We start from the raw sequence: 11,948 nt of genomic DNA on the forward strand, positions 1-11,948 counted from the left end.
TCCACATACTTATTCAATCTATATGCTGAGCAAATAGTTTGAGAAACTGGACTATATGAAGAAGAATGTGGCATCAAGATTGGAGGAAGATTCATTAACAATCTGTGATACATTGATGACACAGCTTTGCTTGCTGAAAGTGAGGATGACTTGAGGCACTTACTGATGAAGATTGAAGAATAGTCTGCAGTATGGATTGCAACTCAATCTAAAGAATACAAAAATCCTCACAACTGGACCTATTAGCACCATCACAATAAATGGAGAGAAGACTGAAGTTGTCAAAGACTTCACATTGCTTGGTTCTACAATCAACGCCAATGGAAGCAGTAGTCAGGACATTAGACAACATATAACAGTGGGCAAGTCAGCTACAAAGGTCCTCTTTCAAGTGCTGAGGAGCAAAGTTCTCTCCTTGAGGACTAAGGTGTGCCTGACAAAAGCCATGATATTTCCAATCACCTCATATGCATGTGAGAGCTGGACAATGAATAAGGAAGATGAAAGAAGAGTTGATGCTTTTGAGTTGTGGTGCTGGAAAAGAATACTGAAAGTACCATGGACTGCTAAAAGAACTACCAGATCTGTCCTAGAGGAAGTGCAGCCAAATGGAACCAAGGATGGCCAGGCTTCATCTCACCTACTTTGGTCATGTTGTCAGATGGGACCATTCCTTGGAGAAGGATGTCATGCTTGGTAAGGTGGAGGGTTGATGAAAGAGGGAAAGGGCTTCAACGAGATGGATTAACATGGTGACTGCAACGATGGGCTCAAGTATAGCAAGGATCATGGAATTGGCACAGGATCAGATAGTGTTTCATTCTGTTGTGCACAGGGTAACTATGAGTCAGATATGACTCGATGGCACCTAACAACAACAACATTGTTAATATCACAAGCAAGTAAAATCTTATTGAAGATAATTCAAAATGGTTGCAGCAGTATATTGACAGAAAACTTCCAGAAATGCAAGCTGGATTCAGAAGAGGACATGGAACAAGGGGTATCATTGCTGACATCAGATGGATCTTGACTAAAAGCGAAGAATAATAGAAAGATGTTTACTTGTGTTTTATTGACTATACAAAAGCATTCAGCTGTGTGGGTCATAACAAATTATGGATAACATTGAGAAGAATGGAAATTTCAGAACACTTCGTTGTACTCAAGAGGAACCTATACATAGACCAGGAGTATGCTTTTCAAACAGAACAAAGGGATATTGCATGGTTTAAAATAAAGAAGGGGGTGTATCTGGGTTATATCCTTTCCCCATACTTATTCAGTATGCATACTGAGCAAATAATCCAAGAAGCTGGACTATATGAAAAAGAATGTGGCATCAGGATGAGAGGAAGACTCATTAACAACCTGTGATACGCAGATGACATAACTTTGCTTGCTGAAAGTGAGGATGACTTGAAATATTTACTGATGAAGTCTGAAGACTACAATCTGCAGTATGGATTACACCTCAATACAAAGAAAACAAAAATCCTCACAACTGGACTAATAAGTAGCATCATGATACATGGAAAAAAGACTGACGTTGTCAAAGACTTCACATTACTTTGTTCTACAATCCACACCAATAGAAGCAGCAGTCAAGAAATAAGATAATGTATTGCACTGGGAAAATGTGCTGCAAAAGACCTCTTTCAAGTGCTGAAGAGCAAAGATGTCTCCTTGAAGACGAAGGTGTGCCTAACCCTAGCCACAGTATTTTCAATCGCCTTCAAGGAGGGGTCGCTATGAGTCAGATCCAACTCAATGGCAGTGAGTTTGGTTTGGTTTGGTTTTCATATGCATGTGAGAGCTGGACAATGAATAAGGAAGACCAAAGAAGAGTTAATGCTTTTGAGTTGTGATGTTGGTGAAGAATGCTGAAAGTACCATGGACTGCTAAAAGAACTAACACATCTGTCCTGGAAGAAGTACAGCCAGAATACTTCTTGGAAGTGAGAATGGCCAGACTTCATCTCACCTACTTTGGTCATGGTGTCAGAAGGGACCATTCTCAGGAGAAGGATATTGGTAAATTGGAGGGTTAATGAAAAAGGGAAAGGCCTTCAACAAGATGGCTTAGCACAGTGGCTGCAATGATGGGCTCAGATATGGCAAGGATTGTGAACTGGCACAGCACCAGGAAGTGTTTCATTCTGTTGTACGCAAAATCACTATGAGTTGGAGACAACTCTGTGGTACCTAACAACAAAAACAGAGCAACCATTCACAAACAATAAAAATAAGTATAGATAATAATTCAATAGGGGAAATAAAATGAAATATGAAAAGTTAAGGATGGTAGAAAAACTAAAAATTTATGTAAAAAAAACAACTTTTATTCCTACTTCACATCTCACATAAAAATTAATTTGAAAAAGATCATGTATCTAAGCTTCAAGGCTAAAATTATAGAAATTCCAAAAAGAATTCTTTGAAGAAATTATCTGCAACTGTGAGGTAGGAAAAAATTCTTAGGACATAAAAAGCATGAACCATAAAAGAAAATTGGCAAATTGAACTTTACCAACATTGAAAACTTTCTCTTCATCCAAAGACACTGTCAAGAAAATGAAAATTTAAAAATAGCTAAGAACATAAGTAGCCATTTCAGAAATTAAGATATTTGGATAGCTAATAAGCATGGGGAACTGTACTAAGCATCATTAATATCAGAGAAATAAAAATTAACACCATAATCAGTGTGGTAATTAAGGCTATGTGTCAACTGGGCTGGGCCTGGTTTTTAGTGACTGGGCAGCTAGATGTAGTGATTCCCCATAATGGGACTGGTAATTACCTCCATGGTGGAATCTGCTGTAGGTAGGTGAATAGCTGCCTTAAGGATGTGGTCTACTTCCAGCATATAAGAAGAAGCTTTGAGAAAGGTCTCTGAGTTTTTTGGCACACTTAGACCCAGCATGTAGCTGAGTCTTCATTCAGCAGCCTGTCATGTTGCCTTCCAATCTTAGGACTGTTTCTGTTTTTGAAGTAGTGGCCTGCCATGTTACTTGACAATCTAGGGACAGTGCCACTTCACTTGTCCACCTGGGGTTTGTTATCAGCAGCAGCTAGAAGATGCCTGAGTTAAGAGAAGTCTCAAGTTTCAGTGGCTGGGAGCAAGAGGCAGAGCTGAAGCCCAAGGTTGAGGGGCCTTCAGCCAACCCCTAGAGCTGGTATTTTGAAGTGGGACTCCTAGCCTCCTAAACTGTAAGAGAATAAATCCTCGTTTCTGAAAGTCATCTATATTTGTGGTGTTTCCTATTACAGCAACACTGAAGAACAAAAACAGAATGTGGTACTGAGAAAGTGGGGTGCTGCTCTAACAAATACCTAAAATGTGGAAATAGGAGTGGAGTGTGTCCTTGGACCTTGTCCTTGGACCTGAGATTCCTGTGCTGATACTGGCAGAGAGACCAGCAGAGAGACAGCAGCAGCAGAGCCAAGAGGCCAGCATGAGACAGAGTGACAGTCTTACCAGCCCACAGAGGAGAAAGCTGGATGCTTTGGGGCAGGTGGCTTTCTGGAGGAGTGGGTTGCCTTCAGGCACTAATTGGTAGATAAGATGGAGCTGCAGGCTTGCCAGTTCATAGAGGAGAAAGCTGAATGGCTTTGGGCAGGAAGCCTCCTGGAGGAGTGGTTTCCCTTCATGCATTAATTGGCAGAAGGTGAGAGATCAAGGAAACAGGAAGCAGGGTAGCTTCCTTTGGGGGTGGAACAACCACAGCGTCCTAGGTTTCAAAGAGTCAGAGTTGTACCAACTTGGTTCTGGAGTGTGGGGCTGCCATTCATGAAGGCCAGTGCGATGCAGCCATATCTGCTGCCCAAAAGTAAGAGGGCAGGGCTGCCATGCCCAAGGAGCAAAGGAAAGGAGTCTGTCAGGCCAAGAGGATGAGGTCACCACTCAGATGGACTAGGTGACTCAGACCACCCAATGAAGGAGATCTGTATAGGTGCCAAGTTGACAAGGGGTAGAATTGTGGTAGTTAAGGTTATGTGTCACTTTGGCTGGGCCTGATTTTGAGTGGCTGAGCAGCTGGATGTACTTATTCCCCATGATGAGACTGGTAATCAACTCCATGGTGGAATCTGCTGTGAGTAGCCACCTTAGGGATGTGATCTGCTTCCAGTATATAATAAGAAGCTTTGAGAAAAGTCTCTAGGCTTTTTGGCACATCTGGATTCTGCATTTGTCCAAGTCGTCATCTCAGTGGCCTGTCTTGTTGTCTGCTGATCTTGAGGCTGTTTCTGGACTTGAACTAGTGGTCTACCATGTTGCTTGATATCTTGGGACTGCAATATTTTACTTGTTGTCCTTAAAAGAAGCCTCCAGCTGCAGGGGGCTGGGAGCAAGAGGCAGAGTTGAAGCCCAAGGTTGAGAGACCTTCAGCCAACCCCTAGAGTTGTCACTTTGAACTTGGACTTCTAGTCTGCTAAACTGTAAGAGAATATATCCCTGTTTGTGCAAGTAATCCACTTGTGGTATGTTTGCTATAGCAGCACTAGAGAATGAAAACAATGAGATACCACTTTATACACAATGACATACAAAAAATTAGAAAGACTGAAAATATCAAGTGTTGGCAAGAACAATGTTCATATATTACTTACATTAAAATTGTACAGCCACTTTGGAAAACAGCTTAGCAGCCGTTTTCTTTTCAACTTAAGTGGTCACTTATTTTACCCAGAAATTCCAATTCTAGGTAATTGCTCAAGAGAAATTAAACATTTACTCACAAAATGACTTGTGTTTGAATGTTCATAGTCAATAGGAAAATGAAAAAGCAGACTGATCTGTTTATACAATGGAATCATCCTCAGCAATTAAAAGGATCAAACTATGAGTAAAGGCAACAACATGGATAAATATAAAATATTTTATTCTGAATAGAAGAAACCAGATACAAAATAGTAAACAATGTATTTGTCATTTATATTAAATTCAAGAATCAGCAAAACTAATCTCCTATGGTAGAAATAATATCAATGGAGACAAGGTACAAGGATTTTTTGCAAAGGAGCATAAGAGAACTTTCTGTGGTGATGGATATGTTCCATATCTTGATTGTGGTGGTGTTTACATGAGTCTATATATTTTTAAAAACTCTCTGGACTGTAAACTTGAAGTGTATTTTTATATAAATAATACTTCAATCATTCTGATTTAAAACAGTTCCCTAGGTCCATCATTCAAGCATATCCTTTGAGCATCAATAATTCATTTATTTCTTTCCATAATTATGTAGTGTCTGCTATTAACATGACAAAGGTAGGCTCTGCTTTTCTGAAGCTTTCAGCCTAGCAGGGAAAACAATTGAAGAGATTTTCTAATCATATATAAGAGTAATGAGTGTTTGATGTGGATATTCCACATGCTTTGAGAGTATATGTTAGGGACACCTAACTCAGGCTAGGGGTCAGGAAAGGATTCCAAGGTGAAGTTTTAGCTGAGACTGACGGAATATTTAAAACCTAGCTATAGACTGCTAACCGGAGAGCTGGCAGTTCAAACCCACCAGGCACTCCTCTGAAGGAAGGCTGGGCAATCCACTTCTGCCGTGATACCACCTCAGAAAGTCAAGGAGGGGTCCCTATGAGTCGGATCTGACTTGATGGCAGTGTGTTTGGTTTAAAGAGAAATAAGGACAAGTCTAGGCTGGATGTGAGAGTGTGTGGATAGTGGAAGAATGGCCAGAAATGAGACCACAGAAGTGGGCACAAGAGAGCTTCATCAGCAATGAAAAAGGCATTTGGACTTTATTCACTGAATAATGGGAATGATTAAAAGATTTTAACGAGAAAGAAACATGACTATATTTCATTTTAGAGATATCATTGTCCATACTATGAAGAAGGAATTGTTCTTTTTTCAAGGAGTGGGGGATGGGAATAGATGGACAAGAGGAAGAGTAGAAAAAATAGTTAATTTTCATATACAAGTGAAAGATAATGGTGGCCTCTGTAAGGGCTATGGAGAATGATGATGAAGAGAAGTAAGTGGATTTGAGAGCTTATTAAGAAGTATATTAACTGACATTACATATTTGGAGTGAAAGAAGGAGGTTGGTGATAACCAGGTTCTGACTTAAGCAAACTGAGTACCACTTCCTGAGTGAGGGATTCCTGGTCCTGGCTACTATTTCCTGAGCACATCTGGGACAAAATGGTCACTCAGCTTGAGAATTATAAATCTGGAGGTCTGTGCTTCTTTCTTCTTTTCCTTGCTATTTTTATCTCTGATTTGAGAATTAAATGCAAGCTCTGTCTACTTTATTTCACTGAGTTCAAGCTGTTAGCAATATGCTCATTTTTACATGATTTCCCAGATCATGTGCAATGAACCATTTAGTTGGGTTAATTCTGTGTCTAATTAGGCTAAATAGTATCCCTGGACCTGCCTAATTTTATTCCCTCCCTCTTTCCTGCTACTAAGATTCATTCTATAAAACAAAGCATTTATTTCCTCGGGTAATTCCAATGGTCTTCATACAAAGGGAAGAGTGAGTGGCTTGTGAAAACAAAATAAAATATAAAATTGCCTTGTTCATTCTGTGTCCCCAAGGAGCCCTCTCAAGCTTGAAGAATGCAGCCAGGCACGGTGGAAGCTAACAGTGTAGACAACAATTTTTAGAACATGAAAGAAATAATAATAATAAGTAGAAGTGATAAAAGAGTGTCTCCTTCTTACACTTCAGCAATTCCATAGGAAGGCAAGCAAAGGCTGTTAGCAGACAGGCTGCACTGCTCAGGAGACCGGCTTTAAATAATATTTGTACTGCAGGGCAGAGCAATGAGATGTTGGCTCCACTATATTCACTGAGCAAATTTATCAAGGACTATAATATGTGTTTTATTGCTGGAGTCTTTCAATCAATTAAATGGTTGTTTAGTTTAATTTTTATCCAGAATCTCAGAATAATTCCATGCTGTCAGAGTTAGAAAGCTCACCAACAAAGAGGCTTTCTTCTCCACCACTCATATAGCCAGACGCAGACTCTGCACAGGCCAGCTCTTGGAAAATTAGTGATGTGGACGTTTTGTGCCATGAGTCTCATTTTGCCCTCTGTTCCTAGGCAGCTAGGACTCCCCTGCTTCCTCTTCCATAATAGAGGGAAAAGGTGATTGAACCAGGAAGCCTTATTCACTTGAATTGTTTTCAGGCCAACTGTATTGAGAAGCTTGGAAAAAAATACTTACCTCAAAGGGATGAATAACTAGCACACAATGGAGTAGTTTCCATAGGAAACAGGAAAGTAAGAAATATTAGAAAGAAAATAGACCTTCCCTTCACTCTAGCAAAGATTGTAAGTGGGATTTGGTCCTGATTCCTGGCACTCCACTTTTTTCTTTTTTTACAAAGACCTGAATCAAATGGGATAAGGCATCAGTTTTATCATTGGGAAAGTTTGTTTGGATAACATAACAGAGCCTTTATCTGCAGAGACTTTTTCTGTACCCTTAAGTCATAGAAGTACCCATTGTGATTGAGTCAAATCCAATTCATAGCAATCCTAGAGGACAGAGGACAATTGTCCCACAGGGTTTCCAAGGCTGTAAATCTTTACAGAAACAGACTGACTCATCTTTTTCCCACAGAATAGCTGCTGGGTGTGAGCCACCAAACATTTGGATAGCAGCTGAGTTGCCATTGAGTAAACTCTGACTCATAGGGATCCTATAGGATTTCCAAGGCTGTCACCTTTATGGAAGTAGACTGACATACCTTCTCCCATGGAGTGACTGGTGATTTCAAAAGGCTGACTTTCAGTTAGGAGCCAAGTGCCAGCAGGGCTCCTTTTATCACAGAAGTGTGTTGTTGTTATGTGCCGTCAAGTTGGACTCGACTCATAGTGACCCCTCCTTGGGTTTCTGAGGCGGTATCACTACAGAAGAAGATTGCCCAAACTTCCTTCCAAGGAATGGCTGGTGGGTTTGAACCACCGGCCTTCTGGTTAGCAGAAGAAGCTGGAAAATGGCAAATCTGGGAGAATCTCCCTTGAGACATTTACTAAATGGGAAAAGTAAGGAGTTAGAAATGGAAAACTCAGAAAGAAAAGCAAAAAAGATTGTTACTTGAAAAAATTTGCAAGGGAAGTCAGACATTAGAAGAATTACCTTACCAAATAAAAAATACAAAATATTTAAATAAGAAATCCATAACCAAAGTTATAATAACCTGCCAGTGATTATTTACCATACATTTGCACATCTGCAAAGTCGTTACATGTCAGTACCTCGCAAGACAGCAAGAGAGTTATTTTTGTTAGGGAATCAGTAACTTATAGGAAAGGGGTGAAAGTTTCATCTATTTTGGGGACCCATGTGAGACAGAATGACTCATTTTGATTGTTTGTTCCTCTCAGACACCATGTCCTTTTCTGCTGAGTGTGGAATGTGCTGTCCATGTTTATCATGGATGCAGAACAAGGTGTCATTTGCTTGCTCGGTGAAAGAGAGAATCCTCTGTCTGAAGATAGGCAGGCGGCGCTGGGAAGACCTGGCATGATGACAGCCAGTGTCTCCACACAGGGACTCTGCGTCCTGAGTAATCTGCATAGTGGATCACAGGCTTCTTGGTTTCATCATTAGGCTTACTTGGTCCTCCTCCCTTGAAACACAAGTGAGAGAGGTTAAAAATCTGGACGTTATCTCCATAGCACTTCCTGATAGGGCAGATGTACCCGCAGGCTCCCCTTCTTTAGAGAGTGTGGCCTAGAAAAGGAAAGCTCCACTTCACTTAATTCCTAATAGTTGGCACTTGGAGTCCCTGGATGGCACAAAAGACTAATGGTCCCACCTGCTAACCAAAAGGTTGGAGGTTCAAGTTTACCAGGGATGCCTTGGAAGAAAGGCCTGGCAATCTGAAAAATATATATGATTATATATTTCCAGAAAAATCAGTCCCTGAAAACCTGTGGAGCACAGTTCCACTCTGACACATATAAGGTCACCACGAGTGGGAGTCAACCTGATGGCAACAGGTAAGTGAGTTGGCACTAACACAGTCTTATTCTTCTTTGTCCTTGGAGAGCAGAGGAATAAGCCTTTGGAGGGAGAGAGTTGGTCATAGAATGTGGAGCCAGCCAGAGAGTTCAGATACTAGTTCTGCTTAAGAGATCCTGGGAATGATTTAGAACCTTTGAGAACACCAAAAGTAGCACTCAGGCCACAAACTAAGGGGTGCTCAGGAGTGAATATGCCTCCCCATCCCCTAGACCATGTTTTGAGTCACCTCTGACTCGTGGTGATTCCACATGTGTCGGTGTAGAACTGTGCTCCACAGGGCTTTCAATGGCTGATTTGGGGAAGTAGATCACTAGACCTCTCTTCTGAGCCACCTCAGAGGTGGACGTGAGCCTTCAACCTTTCAGTTAGCAGCCAAATGCATTTGCCATTTGCAAGACCCAGGAACATCTCATCGCACAAGAGGGAAGATCAGTGTATAAGTGTGTCATTTCATTATTCTGGTAAAAAGAATGGAAGGTGTCGAATCAGAGAAAGGGTGGGAAACCAGCTCCGATAAACAGTAACATCACAGCCACAGATGTTGCGTTTCCTGTTACAGCTTCATATGTTTTCCTTCATGTCTTTCCACACCTCTCTTGCAGCTCTGGGCAGTTAGTGAGTAATCAGCTAACGGACATGGCCTTCTAGCAGTTTACAGCTGCTTTAAATATGTGCAACTTATCAGAAATTGTCCTCCCTACTTGATGGGTCACCCAAGGGCAGACATTTAAATACTTCCCTTGAAAAACATGCACTCTTTTACATTGTTAGTGGGAGCACATAGATTGTGGCAGTAACTACAGAACCATTTATGTAGTCATCCTTCAACCCAGTATTCTCACTTCTAGGAATATATCTTGAAGATACTTCTTTCCTTTCTCCTTTCTTCCCCATGGAGAATGGTAGTTATTCACTGTTAAATTACTATTGGTAGCAAAATAAGACAAATAGTAAAAATGCCCAATCAATGAAGAGTAAACTTTGATATGTTCACACAATAGATTTCCATGGAGCCATAAAAAAGAATGAGCACTGATTCTCCATGAACTGACATAGACTGATTTTTAAGTGAAAAAAGGAAGAGGCAAGAATATGTATGGTGTGAAACCTTTTGTGTTAGAAACTAGGAAGAATAGACATAGATATGTATTTGCTTATTCTTGAAAGAGAAAGAAAGAAACTAATGCAAATGCTTGCCCATTATGTACAAGTGGAAATAAGGTGGAAGGGTTAAGGATTGCTTTATAAATAATTTGTAATTGAGCTATGCAAATACTTTACATAGTCAAAAAAGAAAAGTAAAAAGGACAAAAAGCAAACTCTAAAATTTAGTAGGAAGAGGAAGAAACAAATCTAACTGCATATAAAATTAATAATTTAATCATGCAGAGAGAGGAATTAATTCAAGTACCTTTGGATATAGTTTCTTAACTCTAGTACCTTATTGTGATCGATTCTAAGGGGAAAGGCAACTGCAAAACAAAAAATGTGAAACTTTATTTAATAGTTTATTTTTAATTGGAACTGTATTTTAATTCTGAAGTTGTTGACTCACACTACACTCGGAATGAACCCACTCACATTTTGGGGCCAATTTGGACTATGCAAGGCCTTCCCGTGGTCGTGCTATCTTGGTGAGGTGTGTGATTTTTCTGCAAGACTTGCTCTTTTGCCATCAGCAGAAAGGAAATGAAGCCCAGCAGTCTTTCTGTTCTAGTACTGATTATGGTTTCTGGTCCAAAGAAAATCAAGAAGAATGTGTTAATTATTAATCACCTAGGGTGGCTGGGGAGAGCTGAGAGAATGATGGAGAGTTCTGTGTGGCCATAGCAGTAAAGAGTGCCATAAGAGCTCAAGCAGATTCATCGTCATTCTTTAACATTGAGTAGTTGGTTTGGTTACCTAGTTCCACTGTGACAGAAATATGCCACAAATGGGATGCTCTGAACAAACAGTTTATTCTCTTACAATTTTGGAGACTTTAAGGCCAAGTTCAAAGTGTCAGGCTCTAGGGGCTGAATGAAAGCCCTTTAACCTTGAGCTTCAGCTCTGCCTTCTGCTCCCAGCCTACTGAAGCTAGAGGCTTTTCTTTGCTCAGACAGCTGCTGACTGCTGAGGCTGACAAACCCAAGGTCAACAAGTGAAAAGGCACAGTCCCAATGTTATCAAACCACATAGCAGGCCATTGATTCAGGTCCATTGAAAGTCCTAAGCTCAGCAAAGCATGGCAGGCTGCTGAAAAATGACATGGCTACATGCAGGGTTCAAACATGCCATAAGCTAGAGATAATTCCCAAAGCTGCTTCTTATATATGGGAAACAGATCACACCCCTAAAGCAGGTACTCAGCTGCTTGTGGTAGATCCCACCATGGAGATGATTGCCATTTTCATCATGAGGAATAACTACCACCAGCTGCCCAGCCATTCAACCAGGCCCAGCCAAGTTGACACACAACCTTAACTACCACAGTAGTATTCCATTGTGTGTATGTACCATCCTTTGTTTATCCATTCATCCATTGATGAGCACTTAGGGTGTTTCCGTCTTTTTGTTATACTGAATAATGCTGAAATGAACATGGGTGTGCATCTATCTGTTCATGTCACAGTTCTTATTTCTGTAGTATCTATACTTAGTAGTGGGATTGCTGGATCATATGGTATTTCTATTTCCAACTTTTTAAGGAAAGATCACACTGTTTCCCCAATAGTTCCATTACTTTATAGTCCTACCAGCAGTGTATGAGCATTCCAGTCTCTCCACACCCTCACAAGCATTTGTTATTTTCTGGTTTTCTGAACCTTGTTTTCATGCTGAGAAAAGATGCTATCTTGTTGTTTTGATTTGTATCTCTCTAATGGCTAATGAAGGAGCTCTGGTAGCATAGTGCCTAGGCACTTAACTGCTAAGCAGAAGGCTGGTGGTTCAAATCC

General features: G+C 40.6%; 1 protein-coding gene across 1 annotated transcript in view; it reads left to right on the forward strand.

Annotated features, from left to right (window-relative positions):
• The window catches only part of LOC103205256 (proliferating cell nuclear antigen-like), a 5,458-nt gene extending 2,176 nt beyond the window's left edge, over positions 1 to 3,282 (forward strand). Inside the window, exon 2 of the mRNA XM_042782265.1 lies at positions 3,274 to 3,282. Within this exon, the coding sequence (XP_042638199.1) occupies positions 3,274 to 3,282 (9 nt within the window). The remainder of the gene's footprint in view (positions 1 to 3,273) is intronic.
• The last annotated feature ends 8,666 nt before the right edge of the window (positions 3,283 to 11,948 follow it).

The sequence above is a fragment of the Orycteropus afer genome, unplaced genomic scaffold, assembly GCF_000298275.1.
Source record: "Orycteropus afer afer isolate SDZICR_OR568_19922 unplaced genomic scaffold, OryAfe1.0 scaffold00275, whole genome shotgun sequence".
Classification (NCBI taxonomy): Eukaryota; Metazoa; Chordata; class Mammalia; order Tubulidentata; family Orycteropodidae; genus Orycteropus; species Orycteropus afer.